A 23,553-nucleotide genomic window follows, 5' to 3' on the forward strand; every position below is an offset into this window, starting at 1 on the left:
TTGTGTCTGACCCTTGGAATAAATAAAAATGTAAATTTAAGTTAAGGTACATTTTATAAAATAAGAGAGAGAGGAACAAATTAAACTCAAAGTAGAAGGAAGAATTAATGTTTTAAACAGATGTTAAATTATAGAAAAGAAATACAAGACAAGATCTATCATTAAGTGAAAAGCTGTTCTTAGAAAAAACTAGTAAAATGGGTAAACCTTTGGAAGTTTGATTAAGAAGAAAAGGAAAAACACAGTATCAGGAACCAAAAATGGAACGTAACTACCAATGCCATATTCCACATCACATTTGAAAACATACGATAGGAAAACATTTCTAAGGAGGGGAAAAACTCCAAGCTACAGCTAAGCACCAAAAGTGGAGTGAAAGTTCAAGTGGGGCACTCAGAAAAAATATTTGCATTATATATATCAGACTAAGAAATAGTATTCTGGATATATTAAGGACTTCTAAGAAGCAGTAAAAGAAAAGTTCAACCCAATAGACGAATAGATGTGAAAAACAATTCACAGATCAGGAAATGGAAATAGACAGAGGAGCTCAGCTTCACTACTAATAGGAGAACCACAACCCATATTTTGACATACTGTTGTTTTGTTGTTGTTGTTTTTGTTGCTTTACCTATTGGATTGGGAAAAACCCAAACATTCGTTAATTTGTTAACATCACCATTTGGAGTTAGTGGGAAGAGAAGTGTTTGTATGAGTTACAACCCATATAACACGACGAGCGGTGTCGTAGAGTAGTGCATCCCCTTTGAACAGCAATGTGTTGATATCTGTAAAAATGTTAAATGTCCATCTCCCACTACAGATCGATCCCTCTTCTAGATGTGTGGTTCAACTTGAAGCAATATCTGCACATGTGCACAAGGACCCATGTCTAAGAATACCTATCAAACATCATTTGTTTTGTTAATAACAAAAACTTGGAAGCATTCTCAATGCCTACATAAAGAAGAGTCAAGTAAATTATGTTACTATATATTATAAAATTCTATTCGGTAGTTAAAAAAGTGAGATGGATTATAGCTGATCCTAGAACAATGTGGGGGTTGGGGCACTGACCCTCACACAGTCAAAAATTTTGTATAACTTTTAACTTCCCCAAAACTTAACTAATAGTCTACTGTTGACCAGAAGGCTTACTGCTAGCATAAACAGTCGATTAACACACATTTTGTATGTTATATATGTTATATACTGTATTCGAACAATAAAGTAAGCTACAGAAAGGAAAATGTTATCAGGAAATCATAAGGAAGACAAAATATATTTGCAGAACTTTACTGTATTTATTTTTTAAAAAACCTCCACGTATAAATGGACCTGCACAGTTCAAACCTGTGTTGTTCAAGGGTCAGCTGTACTTTAAACTTGACATACTGTTAAATGAAAAGTACTGTGTTACAAATGGCAGCACATTATGAAACCATTTATGAAACAACGGAAACCAGCGTTCCTCAAGACAGTATTTTGCATTTTTAATGCATGCATATAACGGTGTATAAATGCAAGAGAAAGATCAGGAAGAATACTTATTAGTTACTAACGGTGGTTACTTCTGGGGGAGGAGTGGGGAGACTGAGATTAAGTGGTATGATTATCTGTTATATTTTGATTCATTACAAAGAACATATACATCGATTTTTTGTGTGAAATTAAAAATGTATTCAAAAATCAAAGAAAAGCATAATTACTAATGGAACTCTAACTGCACAATCTGTCTCCTTTTTGACCATTCTGCCCCCTGCTACCTCCTGGTAGCTTTAATTTGATTTTACTTTATTGGTTTTAAAGACAACATGAAGACACAGCCAATGTAACAAGTAAGCAGTCAAGAGCTAGATGCAGAATCTCCCTTGGAAACCCACCCCCACAGGTGCCAAAGCCTCAGAATATGTAGTGTTCATTTCCAGTCCTTACTCGTGTGTGTGTAAATATGCAGGCACCATTTCCTTTGTTTACTTTCAAAAATAAATCCGTGCTATACAAATCACTCTGGGGTAATCATTAGCAATGTATCATAAACATTTCTCATATTAAGTATTTATAAAACTATATCCTCCTTTTTTAATGGCTGCAAAATACTCTACAATATGGATATGCATAATTTATTCAACTATTCCATCACTAATGGACATTAAGTTTGCTTTCAAATTTTTGCCACAATGAATAATGCTATCATAGGTATTCTTGCACAGAAATTCATACAGTCATACATACATGTGGGTGTGAATGTGTGTGTGTGTGTGTGTGTGTATGTGTGTGTGTGTGTAGTGTAAAGCCACAACACAGACTTTCCACAGAAAAGTCATCAAAAGTGGGATTTCTGAGTTAGAGGGTGTGACTTGTTTTTTTACTTTAATCTATAGTTTCCCAAAAGGTTTTAGAAATTTATACTCCTACATGTAAGGGATAGGAGTGTCCATTTCCCTGTACCCTTACCCTATAGGATGTTATTACTTTTTTTTTTTACTGTTGGTCTTTCTTAGGGATGACAAATGACTTTTGTTTTCATTTGAGCTTTCCTAACTAATAAGACTGAACATTTTTTATTTCCTATTTTTCATGGCATTTTGCTTCCCAATCTAAGATTTAAACATTTTTATCATTTTCCGTAGTATCATTCTACTGGGTTGTTTGCCCTTATTATAGGGACTATTTATATGTTAGGGATAGTATCCTTTTTTCATGTGTTACAAGTTTGTTTCCCCATCCAATTTTTATCTTTTGATTTCGTTTATGGTATCTATTATCTAAACAAGTTTTAATTTTTTGTGATGTCAACAAGGTCTCCATGTCTTTTTGCAGTTTCCAGGTTTCCATGTTGCTTAAGAAAGTCTTCCCCCCACATATAATACAAATGGTCTCCCTGATTTCCTCCCAAGTCTATTTACATGTTGAATTTTTATTCCATGAAGTAGAGATCTACTTTGTTTACTCTTACATAGATAGGCAATTATGCTATAGCCCTGCTGACTACATGATCCTCCCTTTTCCAAGTGAATTTAAATGGCACTTTTGTCAATATTAAGCTCCTAATTATTCTTTGGTATGTTGCTGGACTCTGGACTTTGATCCACTATCCTACTGTCTAGCTCTGGGTCAGTGTCATCTGTTGAGTTCAGTAGCTTATAGAGGTTTTAATATTTAGTGTTGCAAGTTCCCCTCGACTACCCCATTTATTTTTCAAACTTGTATTTGCTCTTTTCAGACATTTGTGCTTACAAAATTCATTGACTGGCTCTAAAAATGTGTCTTTTAGTCATCTTGTAAAGATCTCGTTGCTCTGTGTCATGGCGACTATTCCATGCGCAGATGTTGACCTTCAGATTGAAAACAGCAATAATTAGAAGATACCGGGACTGAAATAGATGTTTATTTATTTCTTTAATAAATATTTATTTAGCCCCTTCTTCTTTGGTAGAGGGGCTCATCTCTTCCAGATTACTTTCAGACAGAGGAAGCACACCTTCCTAAGTGCCAGGTGTTGCCATAAGTGCTTTCTGTGCAGTAACTCATTTGTCCTTACAACAGTCCAAGGCATTTTACTCTCCTTGTCCCACAGATGAGGAAATGAGGTACCAGAGAGGGAAGAAACTGGCCTCAGGTCACACAGCCATCCAGATGGGTCTGGAATTCATGCAGGCATCCTGGCTCGAGACCCTCTATCTTGACAAATGGGGAACACAAGTATAGGGGAAAATCCCTTATGGTGTAGAAAGTGCAGAGTTTCACTTAAAAAATTAAGCACAGATAAAATAGTGTGGGACTAGAAGGAAAAAGGAGAACTTACAGCTGGGTGTGTTAAGGAATGCAGTGCTTCATGAAAAACTCTTTTAATAGAGCCTGACATCCTGCCAGAAGAAAGCAAGGCCATGTATGAAAACTAAAGGGCAGGTCAGCTTAGTTGATAAAGACAGGATGTGAAACAGAGTAGTGGAAAACAGCATAGAAAGTAAGTTTGAAAAGATTAATTGAAGTTAGATTGTGAATGGTTTTAGTACCATTAGATAAAATACATGGGGCCCAGTGAAAGTTGGATTTTCTTTTTTACATAAACAACAAATAATTTTTTTAGCTTAAGTATAATGTGGACATATTGTATGAGACCTGCACTAAAGAAAAAAAAATGTTGTTTTTCTTAAATTCAGATTTAACTAGGTGTCGCGTATTTCCATTTGCTAGATCTGACATCCATAGCCTGGAATAAAAGACTAAGAAATAAAATGAAACCCTATAATGCCGTTTTATGGGGTGACACACTAAAATATGTAACATTACCCCAAGGTGCTCAAAATTAAAATTTAATGGTATGTCTCAGGAGTCAGCACACTTTTTCTGTAATGAGACAGATAGGAAGTAAATGATTTAAGTTTCACAGATCCTAAGTCTCCGTGGCAACACATCTCTGCCAGTGTAGGGTAGAGGTAGCCACAGACGATATGTAAACATATGGGTGTGGTTCTGTTCACTAAAATCTGAATCTCCTATCATTTTCACATGCCAAAATATTGTTCTTTTGGGGTTTTTTTTTCAACTATTAAAAATATAAAAACCCGGAATTCATAGGCCATTCAACAGTGGGAAGCTGGCAGGGTTTATCCAGTGGATTATCATTTAGTCATTCTCAGTTACACCTGATTCTTATTCTGGAGTGGAGTAAAGAGAATCTGAGAGCTATGAATTCTTACAGCTTTCCCCCCGAGAACTCTTAAATTAGGCAGAATATTCTAGATTTAATTACAAAATTCCTTTTAGTCCAGGAGGGTAGTGTTGACATTTAATTTACCCTAAAAGGGTGTAACTCATGTTTGTTCAACACACTTCGCAGGTCCTGTGGAGTGGGAAGCCCGAGAGGATGAACCAATCAAAAAGAAATCTGATGGACCAGGTAAAAAAATAAAGACAAATATGAGCTGGGGGAAATTTGAAAATGTTGCTTTCCCAGAAGTATGTCGTGGAAGGCTGCCTAAAAGCAATTAATCAAATATTGTTTCTGGACTGTGATTAAATAATCAATGTGTCATAAAATCTCATCTCTAGTGAAATTTCAAAGTGACTCCTAAAGGTAGATCTGACCTTTACACTGTTGGCTCAAATGTTGGATTAGAGTCAGTTTGTAAATTTTTTTATCCAAATACCTATGAAAGGGGACTTGGGGGAACACATTATACATGTCCCATAGAAGCCATCAAAACAAAAGCACAAAAGATATTGGCAATTAATTTTAAAGAACATAGAATGTGTTAAGTGAGAGGTAAGTACAGTTGGGGAAGTGAGAGGTACTCTGGAAACTTAGGCCAAAGTCCTCACTTGATGAAGGGAAAACCAAATCCCAGTGAGTTTGCTCAGGACTCTAACAGCTACTACGTGACAGAGTCAGGGACAGAATCCATGTCTTCTAATGTCTAGCTCAGTCATGGTGTCACTTGGGCTTCATGTCAGATGTGACTGGGAGGAAGATTTCTCCATGAAGGAAAAAATAAAAGGCAAAACAAAAGCCTCCAACTGAAAAAAACTCAAATGCCTCTCCAGTTCCATAAACATGCCATTTCCTCTGTGTCCCCAGGTTCGAACTCCTGTGTGTATTATTTATCTACAGGCAAGATTTTGAGGCGTTCTGATTCTTTTCACAAATACTGCCAAGGATGCCATTTGCTGACCCAAAATGAGACTTCCCGAAGGCTGTCTAACACTATCTGTGGCACAGTTACTTTACCCTGAACCCCCATTTCCAGATGATTTCACTCATACATATGTGAAGCCAGATAATTCTATTATTGCTGCAAAACTTCATAGAGTAATAGTAGCTAACACTTTAGATCACACATCTTTGCCGGGTGCTTTTCCAAGAGCTTTAAGGCATGTTAACTGTTTACTTCAAAAAAAAAAAAAAAACCCTCTCTCCCATTTAAGAGATAAGAAACTGAGGCAGAGAAAGATTAATTAACTTTGCCAAGTCTTTCCAGAAACCAATATTGCACTGTCTAGTAACTAACTAGAATTTCAATAAAAATTTGCAAAGAAAATAACTAGAGAAAGAGAGGAAGGAAGGAAGGGAGGGGAAAGGAAAGAAAAAAAAGGAGAAAGAGGAGAGAAAGGAAAGAAAGAAAAGAGGAGAAAGAATGTAAGAAAGAAAAAAAGAAAAAAGAAAGAAAGGGAAGAAAAGAAAGAAAGAGAGAGAGAAAGAAAAGAGGAGAGAGAAAGAAGATAAAGAAAATAGATGGAAATAAAGAAAAGAGAGAAAAGAGAAAAGGTAAGAAAGAAAAGAGAAAGAAAGTAAGAAAGAAAAAAGTAAAAGAAAAGAAGAGAAAGAAAAAAAGAAAAAGAAAAGAGAGAAAGAAAGAAAAGAAAGGAAAGATGGTGAGAAAGAAAGGAACTTTGCCAAGTCTACACAACTACCAAGGGGTAGAGTTGGAATGTGAACACAAAAGATCTAAATCCAAAGTGTGTGCTCCTAACCATTATGCTTTACTGCCCCTATGGCTAAAAAAATAAATAAAACTTAAAAATGCAATCTCACATGTTAGTTTGTGATCACCAAGTTAATAAAGTATGTTATTCGTGTCTGCAACACAGCAATTTTAGTTTTGCCATCAGGACCAGCCTTAGCAAAACTGGAATAATCATATGTATCATCACCACCTCTCAGGCAATAATTGTGAATGTGAGAAAATATAGTCAAAAATGTAAGATGCTAAGTTTATTAATAGGTGTAACCTCCAAGTCCCTCAGCCTCTCAGGCTCAGACTCTCTTTTGGTGTCTACACAAAGCGACTACAGATTCCATCCAAAGCACTGTAGGAAATACGTATCTTGGTCAAAATTAAACCCAAAACGGGCTGGGGGCGGGGGTGGGGGTGGGGTACAATATAGGTGTCCCTGGCTGCCTCTGGCTCAGAACTGCTCTTCAGTGGCATCTGCAGGACCTCACTCTATTCAGCTTCGTGTAGCTGCTGGTCCCTTCCTGGGCTTCTTTGCTCAACAGAGGATACTCTCATTTCCTTCCTTCCTCAAGTGCGCCTCTTGAAAGACGGTTAGGTCTGACATTTAATGAGGCTTTGGGGGAGAGCAGGGGTGGGGAGCAGCAGAGACAGGAAACAACTTTAAAGGGAAAGTCAGTGATCACTACTCCTACCTCAGTGTCTCTGCCCAGCTGGTGCCTCTGGAGCCTGGCTCATTAGATCATTCCCGCTTTCTTCCCCAGGTACCAGCTGGCAAGTCCAAGATCCCTGTTCCTTCAGTAGGTAGAACTGTTCAACTTCTTTGTCTCTGCCTTGCCCGCCTGGACTCTGTCCCGAGGCCACGCCGCTGTTAGCTCAACTTCCTTTTGATGGTTCTCCTTTTCAGAGCAAACCTTTCCCTGAGAGAAATTCTGCCTTCCTCCTAGGCAACCCAATTCACAAACATTTTTTTTTTCCTATTACAAAGTTAAATGCTGAGTCAGACTGTGGGCTTTAGAAAGAGAGAGGATTAGTGGTGAGTCATGAAAGGGTCACATCTGATTGCACTGGCTGGATTCGAGATTAGGTAAACTATACAACCTCCGGGGTCAGATCCCGCCTGCTGTTTTTATATGGCTTGTTAGCTAAGGATGATTTTGATTTTGATTTCATTTTGTGGTTAAAAAAGTCAAAAGATATGAAAATTATGGAATTCAAATTTCATTGTCCGCAAATAAAATTTTATTGGAAACCCAGCCGTGCCCATTCATGGACAATGCAAACAGTCTACAGCTGTTTACACAGCACACCAGAAAAGATGAGTTATAATAGAGACAGTATGGCCTGCAATCAGATCCTGTCCAGCAAAAGGATCCTACATAAGTCCATAAAGGCTAATGCCCTTTTCTGCATGCTACGGTCATGATTTTAAACTAGAATTACAGACTATCATCATTAATCATGAATTTTCTGCATGCTCTAGTCATGATTTCAAACGAAAATTACAGACTATCATCATTAATCATGAATTTTCTGCATGCTCTAGTCATGGTTTTAAACGAGAATTACAAACTATCATCATTAATCATGAATTTTCTGCATGCTCTAGTCATGGTTTTAAACGAGAATTACAAACTATCATCATTAATCATGAATTTTCTGCATGCTATAGTCATGGTTTTAAACGAGAATTACAAGCTATAATCATGAATCATGAATTCATTTTACTATGGCAGTTGAATCTGGTTGTCTGGTTGTTTTTTGTTTTTTGTTTTTTGTTTTTTTTTACTTTTTCTTTTTTGGTGGGGAAAGGTTAAGGGATACCAGTTGTTTTCCTTGGCGGTGGTGGTGGTGGTGTTTTGTGTTTTTACTAATAAACACGAAGACAATTTGTAATTCATTGTGAGGTTCACTAAGTGTTCACTTTATTGCAGCTGATGTGTGAAGTCGCTAATAAAACTAAATTTTTTTAATGCCAAATTAAAAAAGAATTCACATGGGCTCAAAATTTGGCAGCATGGCTTGAAAGGTTCCTCGTGTGGCCAGTTGAAAAAACCCACTGGCTTACAGGAACGAATGAGTAGGGCAGGCAGTTAAGTTGCCATCTTCACTCTTTGATTTTGATTCTGCCCTAAAATAAGTCAGGCCGCAGCTGTGGGACCGCCTCAAACTTAGCAATGATCAGGGAGCTCCCGAAGAACTCCATGAGGGAACCAGAGAGACATGCGTGTTGCCCTGAGATAATGTCACACACACAGTGCCAATCTGAACCGAGCTGCAGCTTGCCCGGGCTCCCTACATCGCGGTCGCAGATAAGGAAGAGAACCCAAGTACATCAGGAATCTCACAGCTCCTGCTGGTTTGCACAGGACTGATCCCATGTGCAGAATTCCATAGTTAGCCCATCGCAGTATAATTAAATAGGAATGAGGAAGATGGTTCAGGAGTATGGATATACTCCTAGTATGTGTACTGAGCTCTTTCCAAAATAGCTTGAAGGCGATTTAACTGAAATGTAGCTGCAGTGGGAAGTCATCGAAACATCAGTTGTTTCCAACGATAATTATTACTTAAGAAAAGAAGAAATTTATAGCGAAAGCATGAAGGGACCCCGTTTCCTGGATAGATACAAACTTTCCACCCCTGTGTCAACAAGAGAAATCTCTTGGAATGCGATCTCTACTTCTGTTAGCTGTATCTGGACCTATTCTGACTGATGTTTTGACCAAGGATTAAAAATTCTATCCAAGTTTGGTTTTGATACAGCCATCAAAACCAAGTGCATGTGTAGAAAGACCCACCCATAGCTTCCTATACCGCCCGTCCTCCACGCCCCCCATGATGCTGAGGTCCACACGCCTCACGCCATATTGGGTATGCAAGTCTGAAACCACATCTGCCTTTGGTAAAACATCGCTGTGATACACGACGGCAAAATGGCTGATGGCATTTTGCTCCATTGAAATCTCGTTGCTTTTCTTCCTCCTAGACAATATCATCAAGAGGATATTTAATATTTTGAAATTCACCTGGGTCCTGTTTCTGGCAACAGTGGATAGTTTCACAACTTGGCTTAACTCCATCTCAAGGGAGCATATTGACATATCTACGGTTCTGAGGATTGAACGATGCATGCTGACCAGAGAAATTAAAAAGGTAACACTGTTGGTATAATTCTTTTTGCTTCTTCTCACACTGTAAACATTTTAAAAGTCTGTGTCTAGAACTTCAAACAGGATAACACAAAATCTACAGTCTTTCAGACAGTCTTAACATAACCCCTTTGTTTTTCTGTATATCTCAATCTGTTCCATGCTCAGAATTAAAATAATCAGACACTACATGCATGTGCACGCATATACACTCACACACACACATGCACATGCACACGCACACACACAGCCCTGGGACAGTGGCCAGTTGATTCATTCTGTTCCCTCCCTTCACCAGTTTGCAGGTGCACAGTCGCTGCTGTCTCATGATGGATTATGTTGTTTAGTCTGGGAAATTTGGTCTGAAACTTCTCATAGGGGAAATTAAGATATATGCAGAGCAACAAAATATGGTAACATGTGGTTTATAGATAGTATTTAAAACTGATAGTTTGTTTCTGAAAAAGTTACTGTCACTTAGCAAAATTACTACATATGAGAAGGGATTTGTTTTTTTCAAAGTTTCTATTTTTATTGAGATAAAATTGACATACAACATTATATTAGCTCCAGGTGTGCAACATAACGATTCAATATTTGTATATCGACATGATCACAGTTAGTCCGCTTAATGTCTATCACCACACATAGTTCCTTTTTTTTTTTTTTTTTTTTTTTTTTTTTTTGCAATGGGAACTATTAAGTTCTAGATTTTTAGAAACTTTCAAGTATGCAGGACAGTCACCATGCTCTACACGACATCCCCGGGACTGATGTATTTTACAACTGGAAGTTTGTGCCTTTGACTCCCTTCACCCATAACCGAGAGGGGATTTCTTGTTAGCCTTGCCCAGCGAGACCGGGGGCCAATAATTCAATGAGTCAACATCAATCCCCACCTTGAGCAGCTTTGTTTTAATCCTTGCTTAAGGAGCTCGTGATGGCTGAGAGTTGTTGGTATGGAGAAACGCGCAGGCAGGTAAGCACTGTGGCAATGTCTTCCCCTCCGCAGGGCAACGTTCCCACCCGGGAGAGCATCCACATGTACTACCAGAACCACATCATGAACCTTTCCAGAGAGTCGGGACTGGACACCATTGATGACCGTCCCGGCGCAGCTTCAGGTGCACAGACAGCCCACAGGATGGATAGCTTAGATTCACATGACAGTATCTCCAGGTATTTCACGTTCTAAACAATGGGTTTGCTTTTGACAAAGGTAAAAGAGGTGGGCTTCACCAATATGAGGAATGAATGTGTGAAATGAAAGTTAATCAAAAACTTACATGGATCCCCACCCCCTTTGGGCTACCTCCCTGCATGCAGCAAAGCAAAAGGAATACTGTCCTCCCCTTGACTGAGCCAGACAAAATCAGGTATCCATAATAGACTATTAGAAGTATTGGTATGACGCAGAGGCACAGGCTAGAGCTTTCTAAGCTGGAGGCAAGTAAGAACGAGCCTTCTTGATCACAAAACACTGTGTCAAGGGCTGCGTCTTTAATTCCTTTGAAAACTGCTGCCCCCATCGAGTATCTTCTGTACTAGAATTGTCATCTGGTGCTGTCTTTAATCTTTTCCTTTCAGAATTGTTACTTTGTGACTCATAATAAAAAGTAAGAAGGGATTCTGTCAGCTTCCATTTTCCCTGACCTGTGTGATCGCGTGCGTTGTTCTTACAACATGGACCCTGCACCTGCCACACACGGGCCAGCACCACTCACTGTACATGGGTTACCTCTTGGTATCCTTCCAAGACCCTACAAGATGCATACTATTATCATCCCCATTTTACAGAACATGAAGTTCACTTACAGAGAGGCTAAGTAACTTACCCAAAGCCACACAGCTAGGAAGTATTATAGAGCAGAGCCAAGATCCAAAACCACATGGTTCAGCTCAGAGCCCGGTCTCTCAACTTGCATGGTACCCTGCCTCTTGTGGCCTCTTTCTGCACTCCAGGGCAACTTTGAGAACTGACCTTTCTTACTGCCTATCCCAGTAGACTCCCCATTCTCTGCCTCGCTGTTCTAGACAGCTGCTGCTGATGGCACAGAGCTAGCTTCTGAGTTAGAGCAGAAGTCCCAACATGGCTAGGATGATTAGCTAGGTTGGATGAATTACACCTTGCACATATCTTCATAGGTAAAGAACATTATCACTGAGGACATTTGTCGCTTTCATTAAACATGTTTAATGTTTAATTAAACATGGGCACCTGTTCCATGCCAGGCCCCAAGATCAATTCTGACATAGACACATAAAAATAAGTCATCTCTAAGTAGTTTGAGCCTGGGAAGAAAGACCTACCAATAGGGTTATCCATAGAATCCTGGGTTGAGGTTCCTGCCCTAAGGGTGGCTGACTTAGAAGCTCTTAGAAAACCCTCAGTCCCACTTCATACACTGTGCAAGGCATCAGAGGCCTGGTAGAAAATCTGTCCTCCACAAATACTGGATATGTTAACAGATGAAAGAGAGGAGGGAACTGAGACTATGTTATCGATACCACATCCAAAGTAGATACCGTCAAGTTGAAATTGCAACTTGAATGGGGAGAGGTGGGTAAAAAAAAATGTTTTGCCTTGAAGAGCTATGTTTAACTGTTGCTGAATTGCTATATTTGAGCTTCTCCAATCATGCCAGTTCTTCTGCTACCCAATAACTACCTATTGATGCAGATCTATATTTATTAGTATGGAAAGATATTCATTGCATTGAGTAAAAAGTCGGGTTTTAAAATAGAATGTATGCTAAAACTTCATTCTCATTTGTTATGCATATATTGATTTAAATGTGAAATTTGTACAGATAAAATTCTGCTTGGATATATCCCTTCCTGTCCCCCAAATAGGTATTGATTCTTTTAAAGTCCTTTGAGGGATAATAAAAGACATTATATTTTTCCTTTAATTTGGGGATAATCTTTGCTCATTTGTCAGTTCCAAAGAAACATAATATTTTAGCTATTGTAGATTTTTGTGAGAAGAGATACTCAGGACAAAATTAAGAGTTTCAGGGTCAAAGGGCGCCTGGGTGGTTCAGTCAGTTGAGCATCCAACTTCGACTTCAATTCAGGTCATGATCTCACACCTTGTGAGTTCCAGCCCTGCGTCAGGCTCTGTGCTAACACCTAGGAGCCTGGAGCTTGCTTTGGATTCTGTGTCCCTCTCTTGCTCTGCCCCTCCCCCACTCATGCTCAGCCTCTCTCTCTCTCTCTCTCTCTCTCTCTCTCAAAAATAAATAAACATTAATTTTTAATTAAAAAAAGTTTCAAGGTCAAAGCATTTATTTGCTAATTGAGATCCTGTTCAAGATGCTTTTAATTTCTAGAATAAAATATTTGATTGTTAGAACAGTGGGTATGCTAATAAAATTTTCTCATTCTCTTTCCACCCAGGCATACACACATTTTTCAATCAGTAGTTTTTGAAACCATTAGTAATAGCAAAGTTACAACGTGAAAATTTAGTTTTCATGTCCTTAGATTGGCAAGTGCTGACAGCGCCCCCTTGTGTGTCTTCACTTTCAGGAAAATAGCATTTTTGAAAGGGGAACTTCATTCTCTTTGGACAGACTCCACTGAGACAAAAAATCATTATGGTTTATATTTTATTTTCATTTTCTGCAAATCATAATAACTCGTCTATTTGGAAGCTTCCAACTTTCTTAAATTTGTTCTTGTTGCAACAGTTTTCTATCTACAAATCAGTCATTTAAACAATTATTTTCTCTCGATTCATTTTGATGCGAAAACTGAAAATCCATTTCTGTCTACCTTCTACCCAGGCTCTGACATATCCCACGTTACTTCGTGGTAGCTATTCCCATAATAATAAATAAAGCCTGCATGAGTGTGGGTACAAAAGTATACAATGTGTCAACAGGGAGGCAGGGGGAAGCAAGATTTGTTTGAAAGTAGTGAGTATTCAAGATGCTGACAGATGCTACTTTCTAGTGAGAGGGGTCAACGAAGGCCCCCGGGGGATCACACAGTTTCCAGATCCACACACTCTGTAACCTATTCATGACCAAACAACTGGTTTAAAAAAAAGGAGAATGGTAAGATGTATACTTCTCAAGATACATCTTAGTTACTTAGTGAGTTATTGCGTACCATGTACAAATGTCCCGCTGCATTCAGCTCCGGACAGCGCTGCTCTGTATTGCACACTGGGTCTGACGCAAACCGTTTTCCCTTATCTGCATTCCAGAATAAAAGGCTTCAGTCAGCTCTGGTTAACAGAAAGTCATGTTCATATTCAACTGGGATGATTTCCTCCCACACGGTGAAGAATACACTTAACATCCACCCAGGGTATATAATGTGGTTATTGCATATTTATTTGCATCTGTTCTTAAAAAATAATAATACTAATAATGCCCATAATAAGACTTATTTTTTTCTAATGAACGTTTTTTTAACCTCTTCCCTTGCCTAGTTTCATAATACAGAGGGTGTTGTTGCTGTTGTTACCTGGGTCCCTAAGCTTGGCAAGTAAAAAGGAGAATGGATGGAATAACTTTCCCTCAATAATTTGCAATGACACTGCTAGTAATTGGCAACATTATTTTTCATGAACCGCTTTTCTTTTGAAGTTTCATGAAACTATGTACTATCTCCCAAAGGGGAAAACTACCCAGAAATATAATTTTTTTTCCATAAATTTTCGAGGGTTTTACAGGCTTTCTGGCCTGGCTGGAAAATAGCTGCTCAGGAACCAAACTGAATCAAATAAATCAAAGAGAATTAGAGAATAGACTGACAACGAGTTGCCCATAAAATAAACATGTGATGCCTATATTAGTAACTTGTAACTGCATAATAATTGACAACATGCCCAGTTAAGAAATCAACTTAATATTATAAATCACAACATAAGAAGGAAGAAGAAGATTGATCAAAATGAAATCAAGTAAACTACCTTTAAGTTGGACCCAAGATTACAAGTGTAAAACCTTTCCCGTGATTAAAAACCATGAGGTAGGAATTATTTAAATCCATTGATTGCTTTTTAACAAAGACTGGCAAAATATCCTCCAAACTTAAAACCAGTCAATCAGTCAATAAATTTATTAGTAGAAAACGAGTACCTTTGAAATTAGTTCCTGGGGTGCCAGGGTGGCTCAGTTGCTTAAGCGTCCGACTCCTGATTTCGGTTCAGGTCGTGATGCCAGGATCGTGGGATTGAGCCCCGTGTTGGGCTCCACACTGAGTGTGCAGCCTGCCTAAGATTCTCTCTCTCTCTCTCTTTCTTGCTGTCCCTCTGTCCCTCTCCCCACTCGCTCTCTCTCTAAAATAAAAACATAAAAAAAAAGAATTACAATTCGTTCCCAATGTATTTTTTACTTTTTATTTCAACCTAAAGAAAGGGGAGGCGCAGTAGAGGTCATTATGTTGTTAATAAATGAGTTAACATACCTGCCCTTTTCTTAGTGGCTGACCTCCCCTTCTGGTTTTTTTGCTTTAGGAAACTATCCAATCTGCAGACAAAATTTGTCTACACTGAAGTCTGCTGGAAGCCATGCTGATTACTAGAAAGGCAGGAATCTTCCCTAGAAGGGATTCCGAGTGGAAGGTCACTCTGAGACACCTGTGTCATTAGACAGGGTCTAGCATCGTCCCCCAGTGGGGCTGCGCATGGCCCCCCCTCCCCGTGCAGAGGACCCAGCCTGGATGGGGCTGTCGCACCTGCCACACGTGCTCTGGCTTCCACGTCACCCGTTTTCACCTTTGGGCGTACTGCAGATGGAATTGGGATAAAAGCCTAACAAATGACTTTCTATTCCCTTGACTTATTGCAAAAGTCACGATTTCCTTCAAATCCGGCTGTAAAACGGCACTTATTTTAATGGTTGTTTCCTGAAATCAGTATCGTCTACATTCCTCGAAAATAAATTATTTTAAATGGCTCCAAGAAGCGTTAGATGACATTCTAAAGAACATTCCTAGATACCAAAGGAGTGGTCATCACTTGAAATGTGTCACCTAAAAGGCGTGGGCTGATCAGGGAGGTGACAGCAACTGTCCCTTTCACCTTTGTCATCTGGGCCAGTTATCAGAAAGCACCCAATCTTCCCTTTCACTTTTAAAATGCCCTGGATTGGACGACAGATTGGTCACACTCCAAGTAACCAAACTGGGTGGGATGGTGTGGGGTCTGAGGGTCAGCCAGTGTGACAGCGGATCCAGGAATTAACAAGATGAAGCTGACGTTGGGATTAGAACAGTGGTTCCCACACAGAAAATCTGAGCAGGGCCACAGAAGAGGGCACACGGTATCTTTTTGCCTGCATGCTAACCCCTAAATGGTGGGAAGGGTGCACCCCTAAAACTAGAAAATTAAATACAGAAGTTCAAAGATCCATTTCCCTCATCTTATAAATGAGAGAACAGGTTATATGTTATCAATTCTATAAACTTAAAGTCAAAAATTTCTACCGAACAACTTTATCAAATAAGCAATAATATCTGTAGTTATTTTCATCATAATGAAACCTCTTCTGATTCTTAGAGAGAGAGAGAGAGAGAGAGAGAGAGAGGGAGACCTCAGAGAGGAGAATGAATTTCTCTAAACCCCCAGAGCCAGTTCCTGTCAGCGTGGGGACTTGAGCCCAGCCCTCACTGCACTTGGCCAGTGCGTTTCTACTCGATCTTGTCCTCCTCTCTTCATTGTATAAAGGATTTGGTGATATCTAGAGGAGTTGGGGCCTTTAAAAAAAAAAAAAAAAACAGTCGCTCTGGCCTTATTAGAGACCATCTGGTTGTTCCCCAACTCTCCTCTGTCACTGCCCTGCATCTTGACCACACGCACAGCATGTTACATGCACTGCAGGGGGGCCCCACCAAGCACTCATGGGCTTGGTGCCACGGCTCTCAGAACCTGAAAAGCCCTTTAACTGGTTCCGCGAGTGAGTGACTCAGATATCCCTACACTCCCTGAGCCCTGGACGTTGTCACTTCCTGAATGGTTTCCATTGCTGCCTCACAAAGTCTGACTGAGCACATCTGGCTGTGTGGGCTGGGCACACAGTAGGCCTCAGTCACTCACGTGATAATGGTGTTCGGCCAGGGGATCAGCCATCCTGTGTCACAAAGTCCTGTCCCGCTGGGTCAGCCAGGTCATTAGTGCTCAGGTTAGAAGATTCTTCATTCCAGTAGTCTCCTGCATAGGTTCTTCGGGTGCCTGTACCCCTTTGGGTTAAACTATATGTCAGCACTGAAATTCTGCCCACGTCATAACTCTGTCTGCTTCTTCCTCAGTTGCTCACGCAGTCCTCAGTCCTGAATCAACCAGTCTTCTCTCCCCCTGTGTTGCTCCGTGGGGTAACAAGAAGTGAGGATTTTAGCCCATGGGTTCTCGCCCTAAATAACATCTGCCAAGACCTAAAACGTGATCCAGAAGAAAAAAAATTCATTAGGCAAAATGAGAAGTTAACAGACAAAATGACCCTGCCATTGCTAGACTTCCTCTGTTGTTTTCTTTGTACCATTTTCTTTCTTTCTTTCTTTTTCTTTTTCTTTTTTCCGATGTTGGTTTATATCTGGTTGCAGATCAAACCAGCATCTCCTTCACATGCAAGGCATCTAGTTTGGCTTCACTGAATACCACTCAGAAAATGGGGTGGATAATTCAGTTTGTCATGGTCATTTCTGAGCCTCGCTCCCTCTCTCATCTTGGAGACTGTTATGTTTTTTCTAAAAATGAAATGTTCTATATAAATATTACCCAAGCAGGTATTTCTGCTTAAGCCATTTGGTTACCAAATGGTTTCAATGAACTCAGGATTGGGAGCTCCAAATAAAACATATCTTCTCTAATTTAAAAACAAAAGCAAACTCAGCTACAAAGTCATGAAGTACGAATTCCGCTCTGCGAAAGAAATATTGGGACTTGTAATTCTTCTATTGCCCTGTCCCACCCAGAGAGTGACGTTTCGTGATTGATTGCCAGCCGGGATACTTTTATAAAAACGTAGTACTGCTCTGTTTTCTCGTCCGGCCGGACAGGTCCTTCCCCATCCCTGAGCCCCGCTGTGGTGCTCGCTGTCCGTAGTATTGGTGTCGTGTGTGATTTGCTGCATGACCGTGTGTTGGTCAGTTGAGCCGTGTGTAAACTGATGTACCGCTGGTGTTTTAACACTGTGTCTCTGTAACTGTTTGCGCTGCTAGCTGCTACACTGAAGCAACCATGCTGTTCTCAAGGCAGTCTACCCTTGATGATTTAGATGGACCAGAAACTGTTCCTAAAACAAGTGACCGTGCTCGACCTAGGCTTCGTAAAATGTTCAGCATGGATATGTCCTCCTCATCAGCTGACAGTGGCAGTTTAGCATCAAGGTGCTTAACTCGTGCATGCTTTGTTTTTTTCCCTCACGTTACCACTTTTCCCCCTTCGTGTCATTGCAAACATAAGCTCTTGTGATGTCCGTTTGGTTTTGGTTTTGGTTTCTTAATTTTCGTTCTAAGAATTTGCATGACTAACCAAAAGCATAACCGCCGCTCATTCTGGGACATGACTGGTCACTCCCAGGACAGCATTCTCTTACACTAACCGCTCTTTGGTTTTTGTCTGTTAGGAGTTTCTTAAAAATCCTTATTACAAACGTTGTCCTCCATTTTGTAAGTATTTTCCACTTCCTAGGCATAAAGAGATAAGCATGCTCCCTCCTTGATGGAGAGCTCATGTGGGCAGTCCTCACAGAGGAAAATGGGCCAGGAAATATAGAAGACTTTTTCTCATGATTTCATCAAAAGAGACATGCAATAGAAAAAAAAAAATTAAAATCTGCCACATGGAGTCGTTTTTAGTGGATAAGACCAAATCTACAGAACTTAGAATATACTTTACCATTGGCTTTTGTAAAGAACATTATTGTGCGGTAGAATATAGAGCCTTTGCCGACTGGAACTTATTGCTTTGGGCTTGAGTTTTCTCATTAAGTCCTACCGTGAGACAATACTCATTTAGAAATGAAATGATTTATATACAGTCCCAAAGCTCTTTGTGGAATTGCCTTTTTGAATGGTCCACGGGGGCACAGAAACATCAGCTGCATTGCGCTTCTCGTGACACCAGAAAAATCACCCGAACCAAGACAAATTTCGGTTTTGACCGTGCACAGTGGCAAATCAGAGGGGTGTTAACTTATTCTCTTCCATTGCACTCGGTTGAGTCCTGAAGGTACCAGGACTCGTTGACTCCCTTCAGGGCCAGACCTGATCCAAAACCATAAAGAACTTGCTTGTAATTGGTTAGAGTCCAGCTGGAAGTTAGACTTGATGTGGGGTTGGCTCCACTGTTCTGAAAATTGCCTGGGGTGATCAATTTCATGGCCTTCCTAGGAGGTAAGTCCTAGAAAAATACCCAGTTTGCCTTGGCATTCCAAGAGCTTTCTATGCGATGTCCCGTACTGAAGTCCAAGGTCCTGGGAACATAAACACATGAGTGGGCACCAAAGGTTCACATAAATGTTCTTCGGTCTCAGGATGCCATGAAGGGCTCTGCCAAGACCTATTCATCTGTCCATCCATCCATCCATCCACCCATCCACTCACTTATTGACATGTCTACTGTCGTCCATGACAAGAAAAGTGGGTACGACCTGTATATTTAAGAATCTCTGTGTTTATGGGCCCAAGCTGCTCACTGTATGCCATTCAGATAACAGTACAATTTCAGAGTCTAACACAGTATGGTCCTCTATCTACCAGATTCCACATCTCCAAAACATTTTTGCCCTTCTGCCCTTCAGGGGCTGGAGTAGACAATAAAAACAGGCAGGCCATGAATTTCACTATTATGGCTGCTGTATTTTCATTTCCAAAGTCGCCTACACAGACATGGCAGGGAAAGTTAGGAGATAAAGGACAGAGAAGGAGAGGTACAAGAGATGGTCAGGCTGCCAAAACTGGAGGGTGGAGATAAGCAGGGAAGCTTAGGGAGAATGAATACTCCATGGGGAACAAGTAGAAAAGATAAGTTGCAGTCACTGGGGACAGAGATAGCAGGGGTACACCCTGAGGGTGCAGCCCGCAGGATCCATAGCACTGGAGAGGGTCCATAGCACTGGGGAGGACAAAATGGCAGGCCTTCCCATGTGCAACACAAAGAACCCAGCGGGGGATGGTTGGGAGCCAGAGAGATGGTGAAAATTCAGTCATATGTAATAAGCACCAGTAAGAAAGAGGTAAAGGATGGAAAAATAGGGAGGAGGAACAGATATCCAAGAAATGAGGCATTTTTTCCATAAAGCATGCAGGTTGTTTAATTTAGCAAATATTTTCTCATTCCTATCCTCCCCTTATGGGTAGGAGTGGGCCCATTACGTAGAATTGGGAGTAGAGTACCTCCTGGCAACACCCACGGACCCAAACTGGCAAAGTTTCGTCTCCATAGGCCCCATCCTTTAATATAGCGGTAGGTATGCTATGCTAACTGTCTCCATTTGAAAAGAAACCCTGGAAACCATGGCTGCAAATCTTGATACGATTTAGACAACCTCTGTGCATAGGTGGCTTTAGCAACGTCTGAGCCATGTCGTGTGACTTGTTCAGGGTCTCAACCGTGCGCGTGCACTGTGGGCTTTTGCATTTTGAGGCTGCTGTTTGCAGTCTTTGCAGATCAGACATGAATACTGTGAAGGAACAAAGCAGGTGGATGGAATGTCGGGGCGGGGTGGTGGGGGCAGGGGAGGGAATGGGGTGGTAATTTTCTCGCCCGCCTTGACGTTTGTATTGGGGAGTGTTGGGAAGGTGTCTCGAGAATCGGGAGGATGCTAAGAGCGGGGTGTGTGCCCTCCCTCTCTCCCGACAGCGAGCCCACGCAGTGCACCATGCTGTACTCGCGCCAGGGGACCACGGAAACCATAGCGGAGGTGGAGGCCGAGCAGGATGACGAGGCGGTGGACAAAGATGCCGATCAGGGAGGGGAGGAGGCAGCGGACTTGGGGCCGGAGGAGGCCTCGGAGGCCTCGGAGGCCGGCCTCACCCCAGATGCCGAGCTGCCGCACTACTCCACCGAGGATGGGGACGTGGAGGCGCCTCCCTCCTACAGCAAGGCGGTCAGCTTCGAGCGCCTGTCCTTCGGCTCGCGGGACGACTCTGCAGGCCAGAGCCACATGGCCGTGAGCCCTGACGAGAGCCGCTCAGACAGGCTCGAGTCCAGCATCTTACCGCCCCTGACTCACGAGCTGACGGCCAGCGAGCTGCTGCTGAACAAGTAAGAGTGCTGGGGGGGGGGGGGGGGGGGGGGGGGGGGGAGGGGGACGGTTCCGCAGGTTGTGGGTAGACAAACTCCCGTGGACAACCGTCCACCTGGACATTCAGAGCAAACAGACCCAATGTTCAGTGCTCCCATCGTGAAGCACAGAACTAGCCAAAGCCGTCCGTGATAGACACTTGTGCACACATTTCTTCCTCCAGAAGAAGGTTGATTCCGCCAGAACTCTGGCCACATGGGAAGGAAGGGAGGGACAAGAGGGATCATGCAAAGCAGAAATCAGTGATTTGGAGAAATGAAGACGAGTTTATTCTCATGTTGTTTATTTGAACAGGATGTTCCATGATGACGAGCTGGAAGAGTCCGAAAAATTCTACGTTGGCCAACCCCGGTTCTTGTTGTTGTTCTATGCCATGTACAACACTCTGGTGGCCCGCTCAGAAATGGTGTGTTATTTTGTGATCATCCTCAACCACATGGTCTCTGCCTCCATGATCACCCTTGTGCTTCCCATTCTGATCTTCCTCTGGGCCATGCTGTCTGTGCCCAGGCCCAGTAGACGATTCTGGAGGATGGCCATTGTCTACACAGAGGTAAGCCTCGAGTGGGAATTGTTAATAAATCGCTTCCGGCATTCACTCGAGGCAGGCGAGCCCTGTCTCCCAGAGAGTTTCACGCAGGACATTCAAGTAAATGGATGTTCTTAGATAGGCAAATGACTATTAACTAACAGCTATTTAGTGCTGGCGATTGTACATGTCTTTTCACAGGTCACACCACACCAAGATAGGCACCAATATCGTTTGGTTTAACATACAAGGAAACAGCTTTAGCGAGATGAAATAACTGACCCAGGCTGCCCAACTGGCAAGTGATGGGGGAGGCTTTTGAAATCTGGTCATCTGTCCTATGATATGAACTACTGAAATAATGTGTTATTTATGCAGAAATTAGTGTCTCGTGCCAGTGGATGTCCAGTGAATGGATGCTGAATTAAACAACACAGTAAGCAATTTGAATATAGTTTGATACAACATGCATATTTCCCATTTTTAAGCTTAAAGCCAGTTTCAACACACAAAAACACAAAGTCACATAAGCACCTACCTAAAAATCTGAATAACATGAGGGTAAATTACCATTTCATTTTCATCACGTGTGAGGGACAGGAGACACTCTTCCCAATTATACGAACCTGTTTTTCTATCCTTCCCCATCAAATATATGCAATGTCACAAACTCCCATGACAACGATAAAATTGGGAATTAAAAGGGAGGCTCAATAGCCTTTTTTTCCTTGGGTTATTGTAGTTCTTTGTGTTCTGAGGTCTTTGAAGAAGGCGAATTTTCTTACCTGGCTCATAAAGGAAAGTTTTCACTAACATTGGTACTGTAGTTGCTTCTTAAAGGATGGAATTCATGATGGATGTACATTGAGATTCCAGAAATTTTGTAGGTTTATAGGTAATTCACCAGTAAAATAAAGCAAAGCTTTTATCAAAGCATCTCGAAAGTATCAGTGTGAAGTATGTATCTTATTTCCATAGTAATTATTTAAATGTATTTAAATACTTATAAAAGGTGGAAAGCCAACTACCTAGCTATCACTTTAAGTAGACTGTCACGATCTCGCCAAAATAATCATTTTTAAGTCTTACTTCCATCACATAAACTTTGTGATCCGGGACATAAATGACCCCCTATTTGGGGAATGGGTCCATTCTCTGTACCACCTCTGTACAGAGGTGAGGGAGTTTCTAACCTAGAAGTGAAGGAAGGGAGTTTCTTTTTAAATTTTTTTTTCGATGTTTATTTATTTTTGGGACAGAGAGAGACAGAGCATGAATGGGGGAGGGTCAGAGAGAGAGGGAGACACAGAATCGGAAACAGGCTCCAGGCTCTGAGCCATCAGCCCAGAGCCTGATGCGGGGCTCAAACTCACGGACCTCGAGATCGTGACCTGGCTGAAGTTGGACGCTTAACCGACTGCCCCACCCAGGCGCCCCAAGGGAGTTTCTAATGTAGAAGTGAAGGAAGAAGGAAATTCTCTAAAAATTTAGAGAAGGGAACAAGAGCTACTTACGTTATTTCATCATAAAATGAAATCTTCCTAGTTAAGTTAAATTGGGGTTCCCCATTTTCTCTGTCACACCAAAAAGGGAGGAAGTAGAAGATTAAGGTGATGTTAATTCACTCCACAAGTTAGACTATGCACCAAAACCCAGGAACTATGCCAAGCATAAGAAGAGGACAATAAATTTAATAAAAAATACTTTTTAAAAAAAAAAGTTGCTTCTGTTTCTCAATGGCTCACAAACCAATATGGTGAACACATAGGATGTAAACAAAGAATTGCCCTACAGTACAACACAAAACCGCATTAGAGAGCATACAAGAAATATGGATATGGTCTGTGCCTCATGCAGCCTGGGTGGTGTGGAGAGAGGCCATCATAGCATCTTCTCAGTAGAAGACAACTTAGAACTGAGTCTTAACGGATGAGTGTAAGGTCACCAAAGGACAAAAAGCAAAGGGTCAGACAAAGGTATAGACATTCTGACGTGTGCCCAGAATGACACATGGCTTGTGATGGCTGGGAGGCAGGCCGTGAGTGGACAGCACGGTAGTAGGCTCTTGGGAATGTCAACAGGGTGTATGCTCGGGACTTTCTCCCCTTGGTATGAAAGTATTTGAAAAGACGCTGAGAGGTCATGGGATGTGA

The 23,553-nt window shown here is 41.2% G+C and overlaps 1 protein-coding gene across 1 annotated transcript in view; it reads left to right on the forward strand.

The window, feature by feature from the left end:
* Positions 1–23,553, forward strand: part of PIEZO2 (piezo type mechanosensitive ion channel component 2) — a 487,982-nt gene that overhangs the window by 411,375 nt on the left and 53,054 nt on the right. The window contains 6 exon segments of the mRNA XM_043558273.1: positions 4,847–4,906; positions 9,448–9,614; positions 10,623–10,789; positions 17,783–17,950; positions 20,427–20,831; positions 21,166–21,424. Coding sequence (XP_043414208.1) covers positions 4,847–4,906; positions 9,448–9,614; positions 10,623–10,789; positions 17,783–17,950; positions 20,427–20,831; positions 21,166–21,424 — 1,226 coding nt within the window.

Source organism: Prionailurus bengalensis, chromosome D3 (assembly GCF_016509475.1).
Source record: "Prionailurus bengalensis isolate Pbe53 chromosome D3, Fcat_Pben_1.1_paternal_pri, whole genome shotgun sequence".
In the NCBI taxonomy this organism is placed as follows: Eukaryota; Metazoa; Chordata; class Mammalia; order Carnivora; family Felidae; genus Prionailurus; species Prionailurus bengalensis.